The sequence below is a fragment of the Meleagris gallopavo genome, chromosome 5 (genome assembly GCF_905368555.1).
Source record: "Meleagris gallopavo chromosome 5, MGAL_WU_HG_1.1, whole genome shotgun sequence".
Taxonomy (NCBI): Eukaryota; Metazoa; Chordata; class Aves; order Galliformes; family Phasianidae; genus Meleagris; species Meleagris gallopavo.
Window position 1 is genome coordinate 15,631,747 of NC_139408.1, and position 27,793 is coordinate 15,659,539.

A 27,793-nucleotide genomic window follows, 5' to 3' on the forward strand; every position below is an offset into this window, starting at 1 on the left:
AGCCACCCTAGAGCCAAGCTATATCCCTCTAGTGCAGATTCCCCTATCCCTTGGCCAACCCACACCCAAGAAAACCACCTCTAGGGTACAGGTGAACATGCTACTCAGCAGGCTGCCAGTGCCATGAGTCAGTGTTTATACTGTTAAACTATTAAGATAATTTTAATCCTCAAACTGTCAGAGCTGCTATAATTAGCCTCTGGCAACTTTCAATTCGGAGCTATTAAAGCGAATTGGAGATTTATTTCTGTGCAATCACTCCTCCCAGGTGCTGGCAGTCTGATTTGGGAGCGCTCATTAGTGGGATGCTGATAGTTAGAATAGGGCTTGGCTCCTCACAGCCCCCCAAACCCACCTGGGAAGATTGCAGATGAAATGAAGGTGTGAGTGCAGGATGCACTGGAAAGGGGAAAGGGTGGAAGCAAAGGAAGGAAATGTTGTGCAGAGCCAAAGGAGGCTCTGGGGAGAGGCCACTTTGGGTAGAAGTGATTCAGCCCAGAGCAGCGTTATATTCGTTCTTCGAATGGGTAGAGAGATAGGTTTGCTCAGCCCATGCTTGTCAGAGAGATTCTGAGCCTTGGGAATGGGTCCTCTTGGTGCAGTTGTGTCCCTGTAGGGATGAATTTGCCATCCATCCACATTTACCTTAATATTACAGAGAACAAATTAAGGTTTTGGCATCCTAACCCTGCAATTCCCATTTTCAAACACTTAGCACCAAGACAAGAGCTGTGTTCTAACCAGCCCATCTTGTTGATGTCTGCTTAATACTCAAGACACCTCATAGCCCATAAAGGGATGTGAGTACCCCATCCCTGCAGGTGCTCAAGGCTGGATGGGGCCCTGGGCAGCCCGATCTTGTGGGGACAACCAGTCCACAGCAGTGGGGTTGGAGCTGGATGATCTTTAAAGTCTCTTCCAACTGAAGCCACTCTGTGATTCTGTGATTCTGCGTAGTGAAAGGGGATGCAAGGGGAAGACAACTCAGCCTCACTGCTGAGCAGCGGCTGGGACAGCACCTGGCAGGGACAAGGTCAAAAATGAGCCCTAAAGAGCAACCACATCCTCACCATGGCAGCCCTGAAGGCAGGGAACATGTGGCAAGGAGGGAGGATGGGGGGGGTGTCTCATCACTGCCATGCACCCAGACCTCACTGAGGGCACTCCTCCCTCAGCAGCTCAGCAAGCCAAATGCACCATGAATTTCTCTTATTCAAAAGTAGCCTACAAATCTTTCAGTGCACCTTATCTCTAAGGGCAGCACTCTAACAGCTGGAAAAACACATTTGTGTGAGCATTAAGCAGTACGGACGAGGCGAGAGCTGGAAGGAGTGCAGCTGGTGCAGGCAGGGAAGCACAGGCCCCACCACCTGCTCCCAGCATGCTGAGGCCCAGGTGTGGTTACAGGCCTCGCTGCTCAGCTCAGCTCTTCCACGTGAGTATCCAGGCTGCTTGCAGGGGAAATGTTACCCTGTATTGAGTGGGTGCCCACAGATGCCTTCCCAGAGTGTCCTTGACGTATGGCTTTAAGCACGTCAGTGAGCAAGCCAATGCCTCCAAGCAAAGTCACGGCTTCCAGAAGGACGTCTTAATCATTAACTACAAAATACGCGATTTCCCTGCAATTTAGAGAGCATGGGTTGAGATTGAGATAACAGCAAAGAATTGGAAGAGCTGTTCTCCCTGCCTGGCCCTGCAAGAGGCAGTGGGCGTAAAGAACCCAGGAAGTCTCTCTGACCATCAGACAGCACATTGGTGCTCTGTGGGTGCCTGAGCACTGGCACAGGGACACAGAAGCTGTGGGTCTCCTCTTTGGAGATCTCTAGTTGTCCCCTGGCTGTGGGCCTGCACACCCTGCTCCAGGTGTCCCTGTTGGAGAGCTGTTTGGTTTCCTTAGGGCTGGGGACAAAGGAGCCAGCCTTACTGGAAATGCGAGGTCATGCTGTTGGTTCTCCTCACAAGGGCAGTGCTCTGGGGACAGCCTGCTCCCTTGCTCCTTATCGGCCACCCCAAAGCAGCCCTGGCCGGTCCATCCCACACACAGCGTTTGCTTTCAAATGCTGAAGCCAAAACCTGCTGCACAAAAGGACACGCAGGATCCAGGTGGCCTGGAAAGAGGGAAATGTGTGCGTGAGTTGCTTCACACCACGAGCACACACGATGACAACCTATGCTCTCTATTTTTACCATTTTACCTGGGTGCCATGTCACACGGCTCTTTGCCACTAAAGGGACCCTTCCTTATTTTGGGTTTTTACAAAGCTAGAGGATCTGATGTGGGAAAGGCTGTCACAAGACAAATCTGAAGAGGAAAAAAAAAAAGCAAAGCAAACACTTGTAGAAGTAAATAATTGCACAGCAGACACGTGAAGCTGTAAAACATGTGAAAAATACAAATACGTTGACCAAAAGGGCAGCAATTGGCCTACATTGCTCTGATCTGTATCAGTGGAGGTAAAGGTCAGGCCCACAAAAGCTGTGGTTTAGAGGCAGCACGATGGGAGAGCGCTGTTGCCCTTTTGAGTGATGTCATCTTCCTGTGCTGAGGTCAGAGACGCCAACAAAGGGCAGTGGAGCTCATTAGGGCTATGGCTCTGTGGGGTCCCTCCAGGGAAGCCAGGAGGAATGTGGGTGCTGCTGAGCAAGGAGAGGCCAAACAGATGCAGAAGGCCGGGCTGGCTCTTTCAGGTTCACCAGGGGCTTTGGTTAACACCAGCACTTGTGTACTGGGGGCATTCTCATAGAATCACAGAATCACCAAGATTGGAAAACACCTCCAACATCATCCAATCCAACTGTCCACTTAACACCAATATTTCTGCGCTAATCCATGTCCCTTAATACCAAAGCTAAATGTTTATTGAACACCTCCAGGGACAGTGACTCCACCACCTCCCTTTCTCACCTCTTTTCCTCTTCCCTTTGTCTTTTTGGGTCATCTTTGCTTTTCTGGGAAATGAGAACACAACTTCTGACACTACAGAGATTTCTATCTAACCCTGTCAGACCACAAAGATACAGAAATACTGCTGAGGTATGACTGCTAACATTTCTTTCCCTCTTTTTGATGAAACTGGATGGTAGAAAGAGACATTGTCATGTGATCCTCATGCTCCTCACCCACTGATATAAATATTTCATAAAAACCTGCATATTTATAAATGTATAAACAACAAGAAGAAAGTAACAACAATAATAATGTTAGAAAGATGGATTAAGAGAAACAAATGAAAATGTAATGGAAAAATTTCATTTTAGGTTGTCTTCGCTTTCAAACTGGAATGAGAAAGACCTCAAAGTGAGTTTCAGAAACCTTAACTCAGTCCTGAATTTTCGTCCAAAGTGTAATTCAATGCAAATGGATTGCTTATTTCATCCCTACAGAGAAACCAGTATTTTTCCAAATAACTCTACCAAGGGATTTATGAAATAACCATTTTCATTTGTAACCGTAGCCTTCTAATTAGATTTCATCCTAAGGTGAAATTGTTAAACCCTTCAGAACTGAGACATTACACGCAATTCTCTATAATCTCTTCCTGGGGAAATTATTGTATTATTTAATACTCTTTGTTTCGGGTAATTAGAGCAGGCTTCCTTCCGCCCTTCTACTCGCTGTTCCCTTTATTTACATCTGCAATGGGCTTGTACAGCCACAGCCTCTGTGGGCTTCTAGCTTCTAAAGAGAAGGACATGGGCTAGGAGGGATCATTCATCATGGAAGGTTCATTTGGGCTGTGGTGACCTTTCCTTTGGTGTATGTGGCCAAGACAAATCTCACTTGGTCGATCCTGATGAGCTGTAGGAGGAAGTGGAAGAACAGGGGGAGAAACCCACGTGCAAAGGGAATGGAGAGCTTCCAGGCGGCAAACACCAGAGCTGAGGTCAGCAAATTTTCCAGATTATTGCAGACAACGCAATCATCTCCAAACCTTCAGTTTCTGACCCAGTTGGGAGTTAAGCACCCTGCCCGAGGGGGTAGGAGTAGGACACAGCCAACGGGTAACAGCACGGCCCTCTGCAAGGCTGTTCCTCTGAGCAGAACTGCAGTGCTCTGTCAGTCTGAGACTCAAACCAAGGCCTGCTCAGGGAGCTGTCTTTTCAGGCCATTCATGCCAGTCAGGCCGGCCGGCAGCCAGACTTCATGGCTGATCCCTGTTTAATGAGCCTGGTAGATACACATCATGTATGTCTTTGTTTGTGCATTATAATATGATCACACTTAACCCCGAGTCTGCAGGGGCTCTGCCTACTTGGGAAATGAAAGCCATAAAAAACGAATTTCGCATTAGGAAAAAACAAGCGGGCTGTTTGCTAGTGACCAGCTTTGTTGCCTGGGTACCCAGCACAGTAGCTCCTTTCTGCTCACTGCCAAGGCCCTGTAAGAGCACACTGTGCTTCATTTCAGTCCAGAGCCATTAGGGCTATTTATTCACCTCCGGTGCAACGCTCCATTTGTTGTTTCACGTGAACCGGGCAGGCACCAGGGACAGCCCTGCTGAGCACTGAGGGACAGCTCAACCACAGCTTCCATAAGAATCTTTTGGGGATGATCTGAACCCTGAAAAGCCACCTTCTTTGTCAGGCTCAGCACACGGTTCTCCACCCTCCTATCTGCAGAAACAATGCAGGGCTGTGCCGCACTGCCTGGTAGCTGCTGCCAGCTCCCTCCCAGCACCAGCTGCATCACCCTGTTGCAGATGCACTGGGCTGGAGAAACAGCAGCAGGGCAGTTGGCTTCTGTCTGCCAGACTCGTGATTTCACTGCTCCAAAAAAGCTGTGACGTTACCGTGAGTGCTGCCTGCAGAGAAAGCACAGTGCTATCTCGAGGCACTTATCTCCAGCCACTGCAATTTAACACACCATCCCCCAGCAGCTGGACCACAATAAACCACAGTACTGAGGTTGTAGAGTAGACGACATCGGAGGTGCTGGCACTTAGGCTCAAGACAGTCAACTTTCTTCATTCTAGGAATTCATTTATTCGCTTTCTCCTTTGTTCTCTATTTACAACTCAGGTGATGCAACTTGAGAGGGAAGATGTAGGTTGGATGTCAGAGGGAAGTTCTTTACAGAGAGAGTAGTGAGGTGCTGGAACAGGCTGCCCAGAGAGGTTGTGGATGCTCCATCCCTGGAGATGTTCAAGGCCAGATTGTATGGGGCCCTGAGGAGCCTGTTCTGGTATTAAGTGTGGAGACTGGTGGTCTTGCCTGTGGCAGGGGTATTGGAGCTTGATGGTCCTTGAGGTCCCTTCCAACCCAAGCCATTCTATGATTCTATGATGTATTCTTCATTTCCCAGCTTCACAGGCTCTTGCAGAATTAATTTCCTCCTTTCTCATCATCAAGACCAAAGCGATCTGTTGGACAAATTAAGTCCCTGGACAATACTGCTGCAAGTCCCTGTGCCCTTTGTGGGCTTACAGTCATAATCAGCTAAGATAAAAAATTATGGTCATCTGAAGAATTGAAATCCAGCTCCTTCTGCATAAACTGCAGTACTACCAAAGACAAGTTAGTGGGGGGGTAGGGGGAGGACAACTCCTATGGAAGGCAACAGACCTGATTGAGACATGCACACACAGAGGGAGAGCAACATTCTTAGTGAAACTGCGTTTCAGAAAGCAATTTCAAAGAGGGATGCCAAACAGTCATGGTAAGTTTATCCTGTTAGTACCCTCGATGCTGGGGAGTGGGGGTTTGCCAGGATAGCTTATACTATTAGTCTCATTTTCATCAGTTAAAAGCAGGTCCTTTCAGCAGTGTCTGGATTTGCAAAGTGATGTGGACACTAAGTCAAGGATTTCTAAAGTAGACATAAAAGCAGACAGGAAAGCAAAACTCAAAAACTGGTTTTATTTCCCAGTCAACTGGAAGGAGTAACCAGATTCAAATTGCCTTTATGAACAGCAAGCCAGATTGACTCAACTATTTTGAATTTAAAGAAAAAGTTGAACCACACTGACAGCAAGCTTTAAGGCGACTCCACAGGACAATACCCCAATAGAGATGTGCCAACGCATACAAGTAACTGCTTGGCCAGCTCGGAAGCAAACTTTAACCACTGCTACAACACTGCTCCAAATGAAGTAGCAACTGAGAAATAGGAACTGAAGCAGCCCCATCTAAAGTAAGTTTTAAAATAATTAAGAGAACTTACCCTTAGTAGGCAATCTGCAAGGAGAGCCACATGCAGCAGAACCTAAGCAGCGCTCCCAGCTCACTAAATTGGAACCACCTGCATCCAGCTCAGCTTAACACACAGCACCTGGGAGAATACCACCCTTCCAGACCAAGCTCACTTTAAAGGCACAAGACAGCACATTTGTTTTTTTCAGCTCAGAGGAATAGTCCTTTCCAGCTAGCTGCCTAATATCATTCTGAGTTGTGGCCCTCCCTGCCATCCCCACTGGATTTATTGTATGCAATAACATACATCAAATGAAGCCCTCAACCTTATAAATTACCCAAACATTCATATTACAAAAGCTTCGCATGGCACGCTAGTAAAATTCAGTACATGCTCTCAACTTTTAGCAGCCTCAACACTGCCCTGTTAACTGTTTAGAGCAGTCAGCAGGACAGTAAATTGCTTAAACCTAAACCTCTTACCTCTAAAGCTATACACTACCTCTCATTACTTACTTTAACAGCCCTTCTTCCTCATGTGTGCTATTAGTACTCAGTTATACAGTAACTGCAAAAAAAAGTGCAGAAGAGAAATCCCACAGCCTCAAGCCTCAAATTTAACTCCAGCTTATCTTAAAGGTGGAACCAAAGTATTTCCAGAATAGATTGAGGCCAGAAACTGCAGCTGTTTTACTCTGCAGATACAAGGAAGACTTAAGAACTATGATCTTTTCAAGTGCTTTTATATTTATTATAAAGCATTAATAATTGTGTATGCAAAATGATTCTCTATACTAGAGAATAAACTGATAGCTTTTACAAGTTATGCAATACAGTACATGAAATGCTGCACATTTTCTTCAACTGCTTGGAACAGTATTTGCTATACAAATGAAAAAAAGGTAGACTTAAAAGTTTATTATTTATAATACAGTGTGTTAGAAAGCACAACAAATAATGTTCAAAATAAACAAGTTCCCAAAAGTCTAAAGAAATCTTTAGATGACATGTACAGAGATTATACTCAAGTTTCAATATACATGTTATTGTTCCCCACGAGACGCCCTACTTTACTGCACTGCTGGAACATGATGAAAACTGGAGGTACAAGAAAAGCACCTCCCAAGCCACACAAGCATTGGACGGGCAGAACGGCGACTTCCTGAAGTGTTCTCTGCAGTCTTTGGCTCTACTATTCCTTACAGCCACGTACCGAGGCAACACCGGTCAAGAAGAGAGATGGGATCCAATTTGTCAGTCTCGTCAGTGTCAATCCAGTTGTCTGGGGAGTAGCTAGAGTAATTCAAGGCACTCTTCCCAGTGCTGACCGCCCACTGAACCCCCTGTGCTGAACGCAGCATTTTAGGAGACAACCAGGCTGGGCTAAAGCATGTTCTTGGAGGATGAGGAATGAACGGTTGAAGACAAACTCCTTTGGAATGTCCAGTTCAAAGTTCATTCATACTTCACAGGCACACCAGCTTAAGAGAAACATTCGTGTATACACAGATAACACTTGAAAGCATGCAGCTTCCATGTGTTTCCTTGCTTTATGGTTAAAGTGGTGTAAGGTATCAGCAGCTTTGAAGATAGTGTTCACGGGGCAGGTTGAACCTAATCTCACAGTAAGATTTGAAGCCTACTTCACAGTGTAACAGTTGTTGCCTTTGCTTTTCCTTCTCATTAAGAGGCAATGTCTACAATGTCTACACCTTTACAGCTGTTCTGCTTACAACATTTATCATCATGACAATAAACCCCTAGAAAACATACAGTAACACTGTTTGCTCCGATGCAGGTGGTATTGACACTTAATTGTAAGCTTCTCCCAGAATATAAAATATCTTCTAGATTAAATTCTAGATTAGAAAGATTTTAAGATATTGCACTGTTGTATTTTACTTTTGCCTCTCAATCTCATTCCACATACTTATGAAACTGTAAACAAGTCATTTTTATACAGTCTTCAGTATTGTACTCCTGCCTTCCAAGGAATTGGAAGTCAGTGACACCTTCGTTACAGATACAGTAGCCTAAGCACGGTGAAAGTTCTGTCCAGCTGCCCTCTTCGTACAATAACCAACAGGCCACTCCTCCCACATTCATACTTGGAGCCTCTTCTTCTGATCGAAGTACACATCGAATCTGGATAATGCATATTCCTGGAAAAACAAGAAAGATTAAAACAGTGAACAGCCACATTTCTATTTTTGGTAAGGGGAAACAATGAAGGTATTAACTGTGTTACCTTACTAATCCATCATCCCAATGAACTTGATCTATTTGCTCAAGATAATCTCCTCAAAGGTTTTCTTGCCTCTAAAATTTCCTCCCATCTTTTATTTCAACCAACACTGTTAGCTGCTGCCACCAAAACACCAGGGAAATAAAAGGAACTAAAAAAAGTCAAGCTTTCACTAGGAATGGTTTCTGCAACTCTTTCTGCAAGATACTCAGCATACCTTAAGGTTGTATCACTATACAGTACCCTAAATACCTTGCAGCAAGAGTTTATCTGGAAGCAGAAGCTACCTGGCATTGACACTTGCACAATGGGTATGAACATGTTGTATGTGTTCTCTGCAACTACTCACTTTTCCAATTTATACTCACTGTTTCCCTCTTGCAGGGGATTCTCTTACTGCAAGAGAATCACTTCACTGCAAGGCAGTCACATCACTGCAAGGTTTGACATGCACAGCTAGTCTGTCTTTGTAACAATGAAAGTAATTTCTGAAATTTTTAGAATCCTAGGAGTTATCATTAAAATGAAGAAGAAAAAGCTAGTAACGAATGGGTCGTTTTTTTTTTTTTTTTTTAACTCCACTTAAAAGTTTTAAGTTGCACTGAGCAGCCATTTCATTTACTCTGCTAATGTATCACAGGTTACTTACCACATACATTTTTAATTCAATGAAACTTTAATAATAAAGAACTTACCAGGTAACCAAATTCAATGGATGAGATCTTTGCTTGTATAATAGACCACAAACCCCAGAAGAAGTGTGATGCAAGGGCAAACCTGAAATGACAAGACTATATTTACTATAACACCCAACTGAGTGCCAACTGAACTCAATGTCCTGTTAGAATACTAGCTGTAGTTTGTGGGTGGCCACCCCTTTTCTTCTTAAAGTATGATACTGCACAAAATTCCATTAGCTTCCCTAATATTTTATTTACTCTACATGCATATCACACATCTAAAGCTTGCAGTTGACAGGTTTTTCTTCACCATATAGAAACTGCTTAGCACCTTCTTGGCTGAAGTTTCTCTGAGGTAGATACCAATGGAAGTTTCAAGACAGAGCCAAGGAAGGTATGTTACCTATTAACTTCTAGCAACATTTCTTCTTCTAGTTTGGACTTCTCTTCATTGCTCAGATTTTCAAAGCCATCTTGGAATGCAGACAGGTAACTGGAGATAAAATGAAGCTGGAAAGCAAGTAATCAAAAAAATAAAGTTACAAACCTGTCTCAAAGCAGATTTGCTTCTTTCAGAATTAGTCAGTTCTGACAATGTTGTATTTTTTCCAAACATAGTGCTAGAGTTAGATTAATGGCAATTCCACTAATTGCTTGGAAGCCTGGTTTAGGAAAGGACAACAACTGACATTTTGCTACTGACAGCTACCTTCACAGCTTCACTCCACAGCTACTGCACCTCATTTTTGTGGTGCACAGCAAAAAAAAAAACAAAAAAAAACAAAAAAAAAACAACACACCCATGAGAAATTCTACCCTGAATGGCTGTTATGAACTTTGTACAGCTTTAAAGCAAGCAGTCAGGATTATAAGAACTACTATACATGGGTAGTCATGGAAGAAAAAGTTCTAGAAAAAAGCAAGTCTAAATTAGAATTGGAAAGGAGAGTTAAGAATCTGAAGATTGTAGACAGTGGCTTATTACTTTATTCTTATAAGTGCCCACCTGTTGCTTCTTTGAAGGATATTTAAGAACACTAGCTTTGAAGAATGGATACTTCTCATATGTGTAATCATACATCCATTCACAGAAGTGATTCCCAATATCAAAGCCTCTGAAAAAGAGATAGTCTTTATTTGTACACCAGCCATTTGTTCTTGCTTGATCAAGTTTAGAAGCACAAGGCTACTTTTTGCCTTGTTTGTTGCCTAGCAGTTTTTGCTAAAGGAAGTAGTTCATTTGTCATTTCTCTACAACTTCTTTGCAAGTCACCAAAACCACGTATAAAAGATGGACAGCTATTAACAGAAATTACCAGCTAAATGTAGACACATTAAATACACAGGTAAGCAATACATCTCAGCACTAAGTCAGACACATCTAGCATTAGCATTACTTCTGTCTGTAGTAAGTGAAGTGAACAAGCTCTCCAATCCAGCAAGCTCCAGCATCTGTGACCGTATTTTCTCTGAGCTAAGCCTACATCCAAAGCTGTCAGAACCAAAGCTGTTTTGACTAATTACATCTGTTGTCTAAGAGCAGAACACAACTCATTAGGAATAGACATAACCAGCAGCTCAGCACTTGCTCTCATTCTAGCTGTAAAAATGCAATACATCTTCTTGCTCATCAGAAAAGAAGAAAATGACTTACCGGTAATTATAGCTGCTGTATTCAAAGTCTATGAGCATCAGCTTTTGTTTTTCTGAATTCTCTCTGCCTTCTAGAAGCAAGATATTACCTAAAAACATTAGGAGAATATTAGGTAAGATAATGTTTATACAGACAGCATACTCAGTCACAGGGAAATTACAGAAAAGCCATGCTATGTCTTAAGAAACGCTGTTCAGATAATCCCAGTTATCCCTTACATCTACACAAGAGTAATAGGAACAGCCAAGTTGCAAAGCTGAGATATATACTATAAGCCTTGAAAAAGCAGAAAGCAAAAAAAGTTTTCTTCTGTACAGGCAGGGAGGTACATCTGTTCCCCCAAGGCTCTTACTTCTCCAAGACAGTGCTTAGCTTGCAGCTAAACCATGTGACACCATCAGCATTAGCAGCCCTTGCTGAATATTGCTTACAACACTCGAGATCTAAATTATGTAGCATCCCTCAGACCTGCACAGCACTATCATTGATCACACAACACTTGGGACAGGAATTGCTTTTCAGCAGCCTGAAAGCCATGGACTCAATCACTTTGCTCTTTTATGTAGCACAATAGGTACCCTCAGAAAAACTCAGCCTCTTCCTGCATAAGGGAGATTATTTTATCTGTCTTTCTAGTCTCTTCATCACAGTAACTCATCAAAAACTTGTAAGTCTGCCTGCAGTCAAATGATAACAGTTTTACTACTGCTAAGTCAATTTAGTGTAATTCTAATTCCTGCTATATTCTGCCCACTACCCATGTGTTGATCTGTTTTCATGTCAAATCTAATTCACCTACCTTCGCACCAGCAGAACAAACACAGTATTTTCCCTATTCCTTCAAATATTCTCCCTGAATCTTGAAAATCTAGCTTCCAAAGCTTGTCTGAACCCTATCATACTCCAAAACTCCCCTAGTACCGTACCTGGAATGAGATCCTGAATTCTACTACTATTAAGATAGCTCTTCATTCCTCATTTCAGTGGCTTTTTCCCCTTGTGCTCCCTATCCCTTTGTTCCTGTCCTCTGGAGCAATCCTTTTCTAGGCCCATTCCTCTGCCTTTGCTGAGGGGACCCCTGAGAACACAACAGCCCCACACATGGTCCTGGTATAATATCCTTGCAGCTCAGCCTAGCTTACTCTCTTTACAGGTAAAAGGACACCCACATGCAGAACACAGCAAACCAGCACCTCAAGCCCTGCCTCCTCTCTCCTCTGCCTGGACAACTAGCTCATAAAAAGTGTGATTTCCTACATGACTCTCAGAAAAAAGGGAAGTAAGTTTTTTTCTGATGTTTCTTACCAGTACAAATTGAGAATTGCTGACTCAAACTCCTCTAATCTCCACTTTCACCATTCACTTCTTCAGCTCTTTCTTTCAAAAGGGCTACAGAACATCCTATCTCACTCAAGGCTGCAAAGATGCTGCTAATAGGAAACTCAAACCTGTACTGAGCTTGCGTACACGCTTAGCTTGGAGGTATGACGCTGCAGTCATTCTCTTCATTAGCCCAGACAATCATTAAGTCAATGCATTTTGCCTTGCTGCTGCTGCACACTGGGGGTGCACAGGCTGTTACTTCAGGTCGCAGCCAGGGCAGTACCTTGATAATACAACTGCCTCTCAGAGAGCAAACAAGTGGTCGGAAAAAGGCTCAACGCCGCATCACTGAACAAGGCCAACTTACCTTCCTGGCAGTCGTTGTGGCAAAATACAACTGGTGATGAAGTAGCCTCAAGCATAGCTCTAGAAAACAGCAGTACAGGAGCCAGTAAGTAGCAGATCATTAAGTTCAGTTCAACTTCTAGGTAAAAGATGGACTTTGTTGTAAGAATTTGAAGTGCTATTTATTTCTAGCAAGTGCCTGTTTTCTTTATTATGAGCAGAAGATCAGAACAGAAGTAGGACTATACTGATCACCATCTGAGATCAGCAAGTGATTTTATTCAATTGTAATAATACTACACACAGGTTGGCTACAGAGCCACAAAATCTCCAACTTGTAAAAGTGAAATGAATATAGGGTACTGTGCAGTACAATGAACTTGAACAACTGCACAAATTGATACTAAAACTGAGACCAAGAAGATAGTTGTAGATAAGCCTACCTTAGATTTTTCATTTCCTGGGGTAAATTGTAACTGAGGAGTTTGTTCAGTTTCCTAGTTTTGGATTCTCTAGTAAATTTTATCCTCAGCACTTGATTTAGATACCTGTTAAAAATAAAGATAACAGTACAGTGCTTATGCCAATAAATAAAACATCTTCCCACATTAACATTAAATTTAACTAAAATCAAGGAAGTTTAAAAATAAAGGCTAAAGAAAACGTACCCTCCCCCTCCCCCCGAAATAATTTAAGATCATCAGATAACTAAGAAATGATTTTTGAGTACTGTCATTCAGGAAGAATGTTCCAAATATCAAGTTTATGACAAGCCACCTTGTTCATGTACTTCAAATAGTGTATAACTTACTTTTCCATTGTCCCAAAAAGCCACTTAGGTTCTTTATTAAATGGCATTTTCATGCCATGAAATATTGCCATCTTCTCAGCTATTTCAGCAGATATGTCGGGTAAGCTAAGTTCTTCAGTACTTAGTTTCCTGCTCTGTAATAAAGTACAGCATTCTTTAAATACAGTTAAGTGAGAAAGATGAGTACTAGAAAGAGTGAGTACTTCAGCAATACACTTTTCCTCATCCTCCCAGTATGAACTTAAATTGATAAACTGCATGTGGAAAAGCTGAGTTAACTAGCCCAGCTTACTTATGACTTAATCAACTCTGCTCTACGATCAAGACCTGGGGAATATCAAATCTCACACCAAGAATACCCTCAAAGCAGACTGAGTACAAATATTTAAGGACATCAAAAGCACCTGCTCTCACTGCTTTTAAAGGAAAGTGTTACTCTATAGCTTCCAATGCTATGTTTGGTATCTAACAAGTTTTTTATCTTCATTTATTAGTCTCTGCTACAGCTGAGGAATTTTTAGATATCTCTCCCTGGCAAGAGCTATAATTGGGCTCTCCAACACCCACTGTAACTGTATTGAATTACAGCTAGCAATTACTGCAGACTGCCAAGTATTCCATTCCCACATCCCTGCTTCTCTGGGCAGTTCAGAGACCTTCTTGTCACGATCAATTAAAACAACTACCAGCCCACTAACTAATCATGAACAGGACTTACAGGAATAAATTCCTCTAGTCTCCCCTGCGGAAAGATTCCATACAGCTTTGGGCCAAGAGCTCTCTCTGCCAGAATGGCAAACATAACACTTTCCAAAACCATGGCTTCTGCCCCCTGAAAAAGAAAAATTAAGAAAATATCAAAACGTGATGTGGTGCCTCCAGAAAAGTTTAACAAGTCTCAAACTGGGGAGAAAACAAGTACTATTCAGATACCATTGCATCAGGACAAAGGAAGACTATGCAAAAACCAAACTATTCCCTCCTCCCTATGCTGTGGGATTTATTTCCAAAGGAGCTTATCCTGCTGAAACACATCACAGGAACTATATATATTATTCTTAGTGATTTTAACACAATTTGGAGCAGTATCTCACGAAAGGACAGTTTAATCATGCAAGTGAATAAAGTGAGTGACTGAACTAACCAGCTTTTCATTCAGAAGAATGAATTAGGGTTTGTTTCTACTAAGCACGTTTTAGGTCTTCCCTCTTTCTCTTTTTATTAGAAGGAGAGAATAATTTAAACTCCCACTAAAGAGGCGAGGCTGAATAAACATTCTTCCTTCACTATGTCCAAACATACCTCAGCCTTCATGAGGTTTTCTTTACGCCAATAAACTCAGTCCATAACAATCGTAGGCCAGCAGGTTTTTTTATATGAAGTATGTCTCAAAAATACAGTTGAAGTCACTGAAGTACAGCTTTCTTGACAGATTATTTCTAAAACTGAAGCCATAAAATAGATCTCTACATCTAGCAACTAAGTCATCAGGGATCCAGCTGTACTTACATTCAAGAGGCTTATGAACTCTGCTGATATTTGAGCAGCTCTCCTCAAAACCTGACCCATGATACTAACAAGCCTAAGTAGCACGAGCACAAAACTAGGAAAGCTCTCAGGTATTCTGAGCTACAGAGCCTTTTGTACGACTATACTCACTGCAGTCTCAGATAGCAGAGAACCCTTTTTATTCAGGTTCTACTCTTCAGCAATCTTCAAGCAGTTTCACAGCTTTTTTTTTTTTTTTAATTACTGTCCTACATCTTATTGCACTGATACACTCTCAGGAAAGTATAGCATTTCACTGTGAAGTGCAGCAAAGACTAGCAACCACACTCTGAAGTATTAACTTCCATAAGAAGTGAGGAGGCCATCAAGGAAAACACTTAAGAGATTCAGATGACTTGCACACGAATGAAGTAACCCGTGCCCTCCACTATTTTTCCATCTCAGTCGAGGCAGAACTAACACACCAAGAAGAGATACATAGATTATCATCTGACGTGCACTCAGCTCCACAGATGTGAAAGCTCTAAAGCCTAACACCAAGCACCAAAAAGAAAAGCAAATCAGACATAGGTTACTAAATGTCTATCCCAGTGCCAACAGATACTGAACTTGTGTGTTGCTGGTACAACACCAGGGTGTTTTAAAAGCCTCATCACAGCAATTCTGTTGGTTGTGCCCACTAAGACGTTACATTCTTGATTTCACATCTCACTAAAAGAGAATTCAGGATACTTGGATAACAGCAAGTGCCAAAGCAAAAGAATGACCTTATACATGAGGAATAATTGAGAAATTTGATCACCTGTAAAGATATCCTATAAATCCCCAGTCCACTTTCTGCAAGAGAAGTATACTTTTTCCCCTGAATTCAAGCTTAAGTATTCCTTGAACCCACCTAACTTTATCCCATCATTTTATCCTAAGAAAAGTCAAAAGAAACTTTGATAGCCATCAACAAAAAAAAGCTCCAGACAGTTGGCAATCCTAGTGTTTTTCTTTAGTACTTTATCCACAGATTACAACTTCGAATCAAACCTTAAAAGCAGAGTTCAAAGGGAGCGTGTTTTTCACTCACCCTATGTCTGATCTTATCACAGAATCACAGAATGGCCTGGGTTGAAAAGGTTGAAAACTCGATGATCATCTAGTTTCAACCCCCCTGCTACGTGCAGCATCACCAACCAGCAGACCAGGCTGCCCAGAGCCACATCCAGCCTGGCCTTGAATGCCTCCAGGGATGGGGCATCCACAGCCTCCTTGGGCAACCTGTTCCAGTGCCTCACCACCCTCTGGGTGAAAAACTTCCTCCTAATATCTAACCTAAACCTCACCTGTAACCTAAACCTCCCCTTCATTAAGACTCCCCTTAATGCATCAGGAGTGGTAATCAGAGAGATCTCCATTTACCATTTTGGTTACTTTTGTTATGTTTCTGCCTAATCCTAATTACCTACCACACTTGAAAATGCAGAACACTAAAATAATCCACAACTACATGCTTGCAAGTTTCTAAATGTTGTTTCAGCAGTATTAATAAGAATGGCTGCATGTCTCCATGAAAGATTTGCCTCCAGATAGAAATTCAGGTGAACATTACCCAAACACAGCAGCAGGAGAACATCTGAGTTTGAATGCTCTCAGACCTGGCACTTAAAAGACAAAGGTTTGAACGGAGCAGCCAAAGAACTCCTCCTGCCATAAGATCAGTCACTTGAGAACAAGGGCAGCTCTGCTAACTTCACTGAAGTTTCATCTAGACTTCAAAAGTAGACATTCAAAAACAAACATCTTAAAACCACCTTAAGATGAGTTGAGTTCTACTCCCCAGATAAATGCTTAAGCCATTTCAGATTCTCAGGAGGCAAAAATAATACAAGAAAAAAGCAGCATTTAAGTTTGAGTTACACATAGTCCTCCTTAATCACTGCCAAAGCCTTTACAGAACTGAAAAATGACAGTACAAATGATAATGTGTAAGAAGCAAACCATCTGGCTAACAAGCTGCAATGTTACCCTTAGGAGAAATATTGCCAAGGTAAAAATCTAAGCTACCAAATCCTGTTCAGATGATTATAAAAAATTGCACTCTGCCAGACATTATGCTGGATGAGCAGAAATGGTTTCAAACACAAACAGTGTAAAGTCTGCAGAATGCAGATGATCCCAGCACTTTGTGTTCAAAAGGAACTTCCCCAGCTCCATACAGTTTCCTCAGAAGAATTAAGTTTGATTTTTATAGAGGGATTAGGTAGAGTGCTGATCCTCCTCTAGCACAGAAAGAAGAGCCCTGCTCTATTAATTACAAGGGCAAGAATTGGTACAAAACCATCTACACTGAAATTGGAGTGTTTCATGTTTATGTAGAATACTTAAATATCTCCAAACCATGCACAGACACTCGCATATTGTATCACTTTTATGAGCAAATAGATGTGTTTTCTTCCTTGCTTTTCACAGTTTCTAACAACACAGCCCAGCCCAGGCAGATTGACTACTGGTTCAGAACAAGCAGACTCATGGTATTTCCCTGTTTCTAAACTTCTGTTAAGCAAGCAAATTTAATTACTTACTTGCAAGTCATTTTCCTTTTGAGACTGTTCTGATTCTCCTTTATTACAGGACCTCTATGAATGAGAAAAAGCAAGCACAATGAGAAGATGAAATTTAACACGATTAACCTGCAACCACCAGAACAAAGGGAGTAGAAGTGCCAGCTACAGTTAACTAGATGTCTCAACAATGTCTTGATCTGTGACAACTACAGCACTAGCATCCATCTGACCTCTGACCACAGTACTATTCCACCAATTCCAAAACCTTTCAAAAGGATGTGCCACTGAGACCAAGCCACTCCTGCAAATAGCCCAGGAGATGGCTTTCAGGTGTTTCTGTTCCCCAGTATTTCAAAAGTGCATTTCAGTGCATCACAAGCTTAAATATATGCTTTTAACTTAATTTTCTCTAAGTCCCTCTGAATGACATCTGGGATGACATTCTTCTTGCAGCTGAAACACTTAAGAGATAAGCTACATAAATTACATAAAAGCCTTTGAAGGACTATTGGTAAAGCTCACAAAGTACTCGTTTTAAATGTAATTTTAAATGGTTTTTCCCCCCAAATTCTTTTGGCAAAAATTTCCTTATTTATATAAGGAATATATATGCTGTCCAGGCCGTTATGTGCACATGCCACTAAGTATGCAAATCCAGGATTCATCTTCAAATGAAATGCCCACGTAAGCTAAAGTCCTATCAGCAAGAACTGCAGGATACAAGCAAATCTTTAACCAATTCCATGCAAAATGTATTGTGCTAGGCTTGTTGACTGTCATTACAAAGCAGCTTCAGAGTACCAAATCACACCCTCAGCAACCCACCTTCAATGGCACATGCTTTTAATAGAGCCACTCATTTAAAATTCAAGCCGTGATAAAAGCCTTGTCCTTTAAAGTTCTGAAGGTAAGGAGAAGAGAAAGCAAATGTTTGCTTAGATTTAGCGATAGTTTGTGGCTGCTACTTTATGTTGCAATTCCACCATAGACTGTTTAAACCAGACTGAGTTTAGGGGCCCATGAAGGCAGCCTGCATCTCCACCCTCTGAATAAAACGTGTGATTCACAGAACCGTGTGCATACCTTTCTGTCCCAACGTTCTAACATGTCCAGAACGGGTGGAAATACGAACTTAACAGAATACAGTTAAGCAACACCAGCTGTCTTCAGTACAATACAACAAGCTAAAGATTTACAGGAGCTATGCAGTTACGTTATTTCAGAAGCTATAGAAGAAGTATAGTTAACATGAATCCATGGTCTTTCAGCAAGTACTTCCCATTCCACTAGGATACTAAGCTTAAAACAAGACAGTATGAAGACTACTATTAGTTTATATTCCTTCCAAGGAAATTAATAGAGTCAAAACACATTCACTAAAAGCTAAACGTGTAACTACACGATAGCATTTAAGTAATGTACAGAGAGCTTCTCTGAACAAGCATGTCCTACATCAATACCACTATTGCATCTTACAGATTTTTCTTGAACAGTCAGAAAGTTACTCACCATCCAGGAGTCTTTCCTGATTAATGGTGCTCTCAGAATGGCTCAGTTCATCAGAAGGTAAGCAGATTAGGCTTTCCCCTAGAACCTGAACTGGCGCCCGCTTTACAGAAGGCGTGCGTAAAGAGCTAGCCAGTTCTAAGGACTCCACCTCAAAGGAGATATCCTAATGGCATCCACTGTGCCATTAGAAGGAGGCAGTTAGGGATGTTACCGCAGAGTCATCAGAAAAGGAGACTTCTGCAGCACCCCTTCCTCTTTTCTGTTCCCTCAGCGTACAGCATTGGCATCCAGGGGAGGATGAATGCAAAGCAATTGGCAAATAACTTGTAGATAGGAATGGGAGCTTGGAGAGGATCAGTCTTCACAAGTGGCCATGTGCTCAGCCTAGAATTAGCACAGTCTCCAGTACGTGCTGTCAATGTGAATGAAGTACAGCGGGATGCGATTTCATGTAACAGAAATACAAGAGTTAAACTCTTTAAAGAGTTCAACGGATGTTCAAGCACTGGGATTTGATTTTGCCTGCGCAATCATCTAGTGGCTCAAAGCCAAACATCTCAAATGATGAGACACCGTCATGTAGATATTCATCTACATAACCAGCTCACCCTCTTGGCTCAAACATTCAAAACTAAACAGGTGTTGTTTCTTTTTTTTGTGTGTGTGTGTATGTGTGTGACTCCACTACCACACTCCAACTTACGTCCAACTTATTCTAGGAGCTATTTACTTTTAAAGCAATGAGGAGATTTTATTTACTCAAATAGGAGAAGGATTAAATAATTGCTAGAGGTTTTTAACCAGTCCTTCTGAACAGAAACATCAACTAAGAACGGGCACGTGCCTGAGAACAAACTACTGGAATATTTGTTCAGTGGTTGTTACTGTGAGAAGGTTTATGCTAGATTTTTGTTAGAGAGGATAACTAAGTGTACAAAGACAATAAAAAGTTGTATATAGTCTAATTTGAGGTTCACTGATCATGGAAATTAATTAAATGCAGTACATTTCAGGTACGAGATCAAAGTCCTAGAAGGGGAGACACTGCATTATCTGCGATTAGAAGACAACCAGATTGTGTTTGCACACCTGGCAGTTTGATACAGAGAATGGAGTTCTTCCAGCATTTTCTCCCTAACTCCCCACATTTATTTCTTTTGTAATTAGAAAACAAATTCTGTTTTTCAGAGGAACTCTGTCGAGAGGGAACAATTTGTACCTTTTTTCCAAAGTAACCGCAAGCTCTGTCTGCAAATGTAAAAGTTCTAAATTAACTTTTAAATTACTGCTTTAGTTGTTTCCAAGTAGGTGTAAGTCATAGTACTGCAGTATTCTCAAATCCCAAGAAACTGCAACGCTACAATGAACTGACTGAGAAGTTATGGCAGCAGGGGAAGCTTTCTCTAATTCTAGAAGCTGACAAAAGACATTTATTTGAACAGGGTGGGAACACAAACAGTTTTAGATTCAGCAGTGACTTATTTCTGCTCCTGAGAACCTACCTGCCTTTCATCACTGATCCCTGCTAAGCCTGAAGAGACACATTAATTAGAAAGTCCTAGTATTTAACACATGTAGGACTCGAACTAGGAATTCTTGTTCAAAAGCCACAAAGACTTCTCTAATCCTCTTCATTTCAAGTTACCATTCCCTTCTGAGGGAGCAGAGGAAAGGAAGGGGCAATATTTTGAGGTTTTGTTATTACTCTAAACATTCAGATGCACAGACAGTAGCTGGTGCTACTTAAGCCTTATTTTTAAACATTGACATCCAGTACTAAAGAAAATGAAAGCTGTAGAGAACGCTCCAACTTCAGAGATCTCATACTATACCGTGAATCGTGTCTGTCACCTGGAAACCAGAGTGCTCTAGGCACGATCGCATGGGCAAGCCTGCAGCAGAGAACACATGCATATACAACTAAAGTGGTACATTACCCCCAGAACACCCTTAACTCCACCCAACACAAATATATCCCCGTAAGAGGTGTTTGGTTTCTTTCAAGCCGTCTGCCAGCGCCAGGGATTTGTAGTTACTCCATGCTACAAACAGACACCAACAACCACAGAAGACGTTGATAATTACAGTTACACAGCAGTCTGCATTTTATTTAGTTTAAAAAAAAAATAAAAGGCAGCAAGGCAGGTATGGAAAAGGATTTGCCACAGAACAGTGGCAACCATTTATACTTATTCTGCGTCTGCTCACAAAGAAATTGAGAGACCAAAGATGAACGTTAGGTATATTGGTTTGTTTTTCCTCATTTCTATGTAATATTTTCTTTTAGCTATTGCAAAGGAACAGTCCCAGTGAAACAGAGTTCAAGGTTCTTTTGACATGTGTAAAAGAATGGGAATCAATCACCATTTTACTTTTTGACGGGCGAACTTCAAAGAAATCCACCTTAATTTGGGCTTTTCTTTTGTCGATGCTTAACATATATTGAGACTCTATTGGTATTTCTAGGAGGTGGGAATTTCTTTTTTTTCTGAATTTAAGTAGAACCACTATAGTGATCTGTATATGAAATCCAATCTTGAGGTCTGTAATGGCATTGTGGAGAACTTTTTGCTTTAGTCGTTGCAACTGAATTTAGCCAACAGTTCAAGTCATTTTGCAATGAGGAAGTTGTATTTTCAATGCTCCTCTTTAAATTTAGCTACTCAGCTGGAGCAAGAATAAAAGAAGCAGGGTAAGACATTTCCCTTTTTCCAATGGGTGACATATCTGCATTGTGCCTCAAACACTTGAGTTTTAATGTGGTTAGTACTTTAACCTGTCACAAGCACAAATTCTTGCCTTAAAAAAAGTTCTGCTCAAGGATATACTCAAGAGAAGTCCTTGATTTTTAAACATCCATGCCAGTGCGACCATTGGTAACAATGGCCAAGCTAGTTCCATTCATCTCCACCCAACTCCCCCCAGAACATTCATGCACACAAAGAAAACTGGCTTTAACATATCAGTTATGACAGAGGAAGGCACAAAGCCTTCCCTGCGTGGCAGCTTTAGCCAACTGGCATGGCTTATATTGGATGAGTTTCATGTACTGACATTTGTGTCTTCCAAGATTCATAATAAGCAAACTGGGGCTACTTTCAAGCTGCTGAAAAGGTTCCTTTAAAAGGTGGCTCAAAGAAAATGATGGTGTCAGTATTATTTGCCCAAGTCAGTGTGGAGTACCTACTTTTCACTTCTACCCTGTTCAAAAATTTTACTTTAATTTGTCAGCTGTATCTGTATCAATTTGGTGCAGATTGCTACAGATCTGCAGTACTCACAAGGACAATAAGAGGAGCTGATATCATTGTTTTGTGCTCCAACTGCAACAGAAAACAAGATGGGCAGGTGTTAAAACATACTACAATGACTCAAAAAGTAAGCGGTAGCTACTAATATCCAGCGTCAGTTAAAGACAAGCCAGTGAGAATTAAGTCTTGATCTTAGCATTAAGGTCTCAAAACTCAACTTAAGCAGCGTCCCTTAATTTCTACAGGACTTTAAACTCAAGTGATGTCATTACAAAAGTTAAGGATCACTCCCTCATAACAAGAGCTTGTCGTAAGATTCTGCTTAAGCCACGCTGAAATCCATAAGAATCTTAAGTTAGGTTTTCAAAATACCCCAATAAAACAGTTTGCTTATATTTTAATTTGCACTTAAGGTACAGGGGCTGGAAGAGACAAATGTTTGTTGACAAAAATTGTGAACCTCAATGCAATCTGAAAGTTTTACCTTGGGACTTTTTCTGCTTACTTAACCTTTAGTGAACTGCACCAACAAGAGCAGTCATTTCACTGCCACTACGGAAATAAAGGAAGTTAGACATCTCAAAAGATCCTTTAACACCAAGAGCAGAAAGGTTAGAAAGTTATGAACACACTTTCAATTTTCAAACCAAATTAGTTCCCTGATTATAGAGCCCCCAATTTTGTTGATTTCTTCAGCAAATAGGGGCACAGAAAAGACAAGTTAAGAAAAACCCTGAGGGAAGAGAAGGGCAACCAAACACTAGAGTCTGCTTTTCCTTTATAAAAGAAAAAAAGGGTGACGGGGGGGAACACTACATTTCTTCACAGCTCTTGGGCAGCAGAAGTTCTATCGCTACATTAAGTTTTATAGCCCATGTTCCTACTGAAGATTTCTACATATCAAGTCAGTACTGCATTGAAGCCATTAACAGTTATGAAAAAAAAAAATGGTATCACCAACGCTAGTCACTTCAGAAACAGTTTCACCAAGTTTTTGTTGTTATTTCCTCCCCCCCACCCCCCCACTATATTTTTGGTTTCTCTTAAGCCAAAGTACACATTATTCAAACTGGAATTAATCCACTTTTACACACTTCTTGTTTAACTTTCCCAACACACATACGGTGGTGTAGCCAAATGCTATTTCAAATCACTGCAATCTTTCACATTATTTCTGGTAAAGTCTGCATCTCATGTTACATAAAAACACTTGAAAGCCAGTTAAGTGACAGTATCTAATGAGATTTTTGATAGTCAGCTTGGTCAAAGCAGAGGATGCAGGAAGAATGGACCAAAATTTCCACCACAGTCAATCTCTTCCAGATATTGGCTCAGTTTTTCAAAGCAAGTGACTATTAGAAAATATCACAAATTAACAGATAATGAAGCCAGACACTCTATGTCAAATAGAAACTATAGTCATGTAATCATAAAATTACATCCAAATGTAATTTTATGAAGCTGCCATTTTTCGTAAGGCTGAACACTTATGGTGATTTACTGCAGTGTAATCAAATGTCCAGCAGAGATGGATAAGACAAGATCTGCCATATAGTCCTATAGTAACAGCCTGTAAGATTTAGAAGAGATCATCTCTATAAGATTTTTCTACAGTTTCAAACAGATTTGCCAACTACTTCTCTTAAGGTTTGACAAATTTAAATGCTGTTTGCATTTTATTGTTTTTACTGACAAAAAAAAAAAGGAACGGCACAAGAGTTTGATAAACATCTTGTTAAGCTTTTATGCCAGCTGTGGGGCACATCAAACACTTGGGAAAATTTATTTTGGAATGAGATGGCTATATGGTATTGATGTTTGTGCATCATTTTTATTATAACACCATAGATCAAGTCTTCCCATAGCACAGTCCCACAAGGTCTCTAACAAAATGCTTGAGCATTGTGTCAGTTAAGTTTGACAAAAAACTTGAATCTGAGTTGTAAGCCCTACTACGATAGAATTGGTTTAGTCCTCTGCAGTCCTGCTAGTTATGCCAGTCCTACATCAGTGTACAGAAGCAGATTTTAATAACGTTTCTAGAACACCACAGTCCAAACTTAACACCATATACAAAGCATTACTGATCAAACGGACAGCAAACGAGTCTTCAGCTGATAGACGCCAGCCAGGATCTGCATAGAAAGGAGCGTAAGTTCTAGACAAAAACAAACTATAAAGAGCGTGCCTTAAGCTAGCCATCTACCCCATAGCTGCTAAAACACATTCCCAAGCGGATAACACAGCAGTGTGTCACAGATGAAGATCTCCAAACACATCTCAGTCAAGCTAGAGAAGCCCTCCCTCTCCCAAAGCACTCCATGTACTCACCATCTGCAGGATTGCACCGTATAAACGCAGCAGAACTTTCCGTGGCTCATCTGCAACTGTCTCAATGGAATCAGGTAGCGAGCACTGAAACAGCATGTTGCTGAGGCCACCTCTACAAAGAGAAGGGTATGGATTATTTGCTAATTTAGATGCCCCTTGCTACAAACTGGAGACACGCTAATACACCTTTTACTACAGACACAATCTTATCAGGTAAGACACAAACTGGGGAGATCCGCACTTCAGCCACTCAGGGGTTACATACAAGTATGCTGACTCTTCACGTAATCAGAAAAAGTGACAGCACCTGTGTTTTACAGCTTTACAGGCCAGATACCAGATGAAAGCAGTACTTCCTAGTTTCTGGTAGTCGAACTTCAAGAACAGCCTATTAAATCTGCGTTTTCCTTACCAAATTGTCTTTTTGCATTAATTTCACTGCCCTCGGTTCATTAACAAAGCATTTCTGCAACATCACAGTATACGTTGAGTTGGAAAGGACTCACGTTACTACTTCCTCTTGCAGCAGACAAAAAAGCACTGAAACTTCTGGTTTACTGCCAGAATAGAAATGCAAATCACCTCTACAAAAAAAAAAAAGCCTTCTATATCTCATCATTAACAACACCTTCCAAAAACAGATACAATCCAAAAACAGTAGCTAATAGAAAAGGGATGAGGAAGCACAGATGTAATTTTTACCTGCAGCATGCTACTGCATCACCTTACTGAAGTAGCTCTATTATCTAAATAGTAGTACTTGTGTTGTAGTTTGCAACACCACTGCAATGCTGTTCTCCTCATCACCCAAAGCACTGAAGGACAGGCATTTAGTGATACCCACAGTGAGCTCTGATTCCAGGAATCTGGACAGATCCAAAATGCAGTGGATAAATTACAGTTCTCAGTCCCAGCCTGATATTCACCGTAACGCTTTTCTAAATAACTATTTGGGTTCTCTTACAATCCCTCTGGGAAATCAGAAAGACTTTTCGGAGAGCCACCAAGAAAGTGCATGGCTTGGTATGTATCTACTGGGAGGTGACTGACAGAAGAGGGGCTGGACTACAGACTGAGAGCCAATAATTGAGAAGAAAAAAAAAAACCTGAGCAAATAGGGTAAATCAGCAGCTGCACAACACGCTCAAGAAAGCAGACAGAAGAGAATGCTTGGCAGGCATTCAAAAAGGGAAATCATATGAAGTGAGTGAGCCATGGGGGTGAACAGGTAGGAAAATCGGGCAGATGGAAAGAGTAGCAAATGAAGATCAGAACCCAACCGCTCAGATGCAATCATAACGTTGGTTAGTTATACCAACTACATTTCTGGCTTCACTGAAACTGTGCTAGACAGTTTTCTGAAAGATTTTCTAGACCCTGAATGAAAATGTTGGTATTTAAATAGGAGAAATAAACACATAGAAACTCAGTTCATAAAATCTACCGGAGAAGAACTGAACAAATTCTGTCTCATCACTCTTGTCACTTAAACATACTCTGCCTGCATACAGTGCATTGAAGTCCAGAAATCCCTCTCTTGGACCCCCTCCAAACAAACAACAGCAGCAAACTACTCAGGCTGAACTCCATTCAACAGAAATCTCACTAGTTTTACACACTCCAGAACTTAAAAGTTACCTCTAATCAAGGAAATTAAAATGAGGGTAAAAAAAGGTAGCCTACTTCAAATTGCCAAAGGGTAAACCTTTCCAATCACCTATTTGGAAAGCCATCCATAACTTCCCAGAATCACAGCCACAGCAGTTAGGTGTGCTCATACCTGTGTTCTGATTGACTGTGAGTCCTTCTTTGCTCTCCAGGAAAGCATGGGCAAAACACCACCAATTCCCACAGTTTAACCCATTCTGAAACGTCAGCCCATCCTCAGTTCCTCCCAGCCAGAAGACACCAAGTGACTTTTCAAGTGCATCTCAAAGAGGAGGATTCCAAGAAATACCAGAATAACTGTGCTAAACCCTCAGGCTTTGGAAATTAAGTGCTTACAGCAAGCGGTGCAGACTAACAAGGATGAAGGCAGAATCAAGCAATGGGGATTACAGAGACACCAGTCTAGTCTACCGTTAAGGAACAGTACCAGTTTTCTTGAGATTCTCTCCCTTTGTTAACTCATTATGACCGCTGCCAAGCGAGAACTAAAAACACACAGGCCTTCTGTGCCGGATTTCAATCAATTACTTGATTTTAAAATACATTTAATGGTATAAGCCAATCACACTTGCTTTGATATAGCAGAGACTATCACAACCTTTCAAATATGACGGATAGCAGCTTGGCAACTTCAGCCACCAGTTCCCTCAGAACCAGCGCATAGATCCCACTGGGTCCCACCTTCAGGTTCTGTAGGTGGTCAGCTGACGTTTGTCAGTCGTTCATACTTCGTTATTGCTAACTACGGGTATTTACATGCAATTTTGTGTAAAAAGAAAAAAACAACCCCATAAGCAATAGGGAGGCAAAACCAGGAGGACTCGAAGGGAATTATAAGCAGCGCTGCCCTCTGAAAAGACAAGTGTGGCCACCTCGGGTCCGGCAGACCGACGGAGCACCGGGACACCGACCGAGGCGTCACACACACATACACAGACTGCTTAATTCGCAAGGATCTCCCACGCCGCTCGGAGGACCCCTCCGTTTCCACCCCAGCCGCTCGAATCTCCCTCAGCTGTCATCGCGCTGAGTCACCAGCGCCCATCGCGGCACCGCAGCGGGGCTGGAAGGAGCCGCGCCGCCCCACCTCCCGCAGGACGCGTCCCACCGCCCCCCCGCGCGGATACGGGCACGGACCCGAGTCCCCTCCGCCCGCCCCCGCCCAACCCCTTCCCAGGGTTTCGGAAGAAAAAGCAAAAAACGAAGAGGGGGAAAAGAAGCGGCGAGGAGAAGCGGCAGCGCGCGGTCCCCCGGGAGGCGGCCCCGCCCCTCCGCCCGCACTGACCTGATGGGGCTGATGCGGAGCTGCTCCTCCCGCAGCCCCCGCCAGGCCCCCGGCAGGAACTCCTTGCACCACAGATAGGCCCTGCGCCGCGTGCGGGGGTCGAGCGGCGGCTCCTCCTCGGGCGGCGGCGGCACGGAGGAAGCCGGGCTCACGGCACCGCCGCCTCTGCCCCCCACCACGGGGTCCTTCCCCTCGGGGCCGCCGTGGGAGAGCGGCGAGGGGGGCTGCCCGGCGGCGGGGAGGACGACGCCGCCCCCGCCGGATCCGGGACCGCAGCCCAGGAGGAGCCCGAGAGGAGAGGGGTCGGCCTCGCCGTTACAGAACTTGGTCTTCATGGCGGGAGGGGGCGGCGACGGCAGGGAAGGGACGTTGGGGCGGACGCGCGCGGCGGCTTTCACACTGCCTCTATCTCTCTTCGCGCCAACCTTCCGCCGCCGCCGCCAACTGCGAATGAGCCGCGCGCCCCCGCTCGGCCCCCATTTTATAGGCAGAGCGGCACGC

The 27,793-nt window shown here is 42.4% G+C and overlaps 1 protein-coding gene across 2 annotated transcripts; it reads right to left on the reverse strand.

The window, feature by feature from the left end:
• Positions 1-6,855: 6,855 nt before the first annotated feature.
• On the reverse strand, positions 6,856-27,772 carry CHKA (choline kinase alpha). 2 transcript variants are annotated; one of them, XM_085224396.1, is made up of 12 exons: positions 27,293-27,772; positions 24,340-24,451; positions 17,267-17,320; positions 13,906-14,019; positions 13,188-13,321; positions 12,820-12,924; positions 12,399-12,457; positions 10,709-10,796; positions 10,061-10,169; positions 9,458-9,564; positions 9,070-9,151; positions 6,856-8,291 (listed from the first exon to the last, which is right to left on the reverse strand). In XM_085224396.1, exons 1-12 carry the CDS (start codon positions 27,625-27,627, stop codon positions 8,232-8,234), a joined length of 1,359 nt encoding a protein of 452 aa, XP_085080522.1. In that variant the 5' UTR covers positions 27,628-27,772; the 3' UTR covers positions 6,856-8,231. The 2 variants fall into 2 exon arrangements, with proteins under 2 accessions (XP_085080522.1, XP_085080523.1); XM_085224397.1 differs by lacking the exon at positions 17,267-17,320.
• Positions 27,773-27,793: the final 21 nt, after the last annotated feature.

Coding starts and splice junctions, on each gene's coding strand:
- CHKA (XM_085224396.1), bottom strand. CDS start 27,627: ATGAAGACCAAGTTCTGTAACGGCGAGGCCGACCCCTCTCCTCTCGGG. Junction 14,020..17,266: donor AAAAGGAAAATGACTTGCAA/GTAAGTAATTAA, acceptor TTTCTTTTTCAG/GGGGCAGAAGCCATGGTTTT. Junction 10,170..10,708: donor TACAGCAGCTATAATTACCG/GTAAGTCATTTT, acceptor TCTCTTTTTCAG/AGGCTTTGATATTGGGAATC.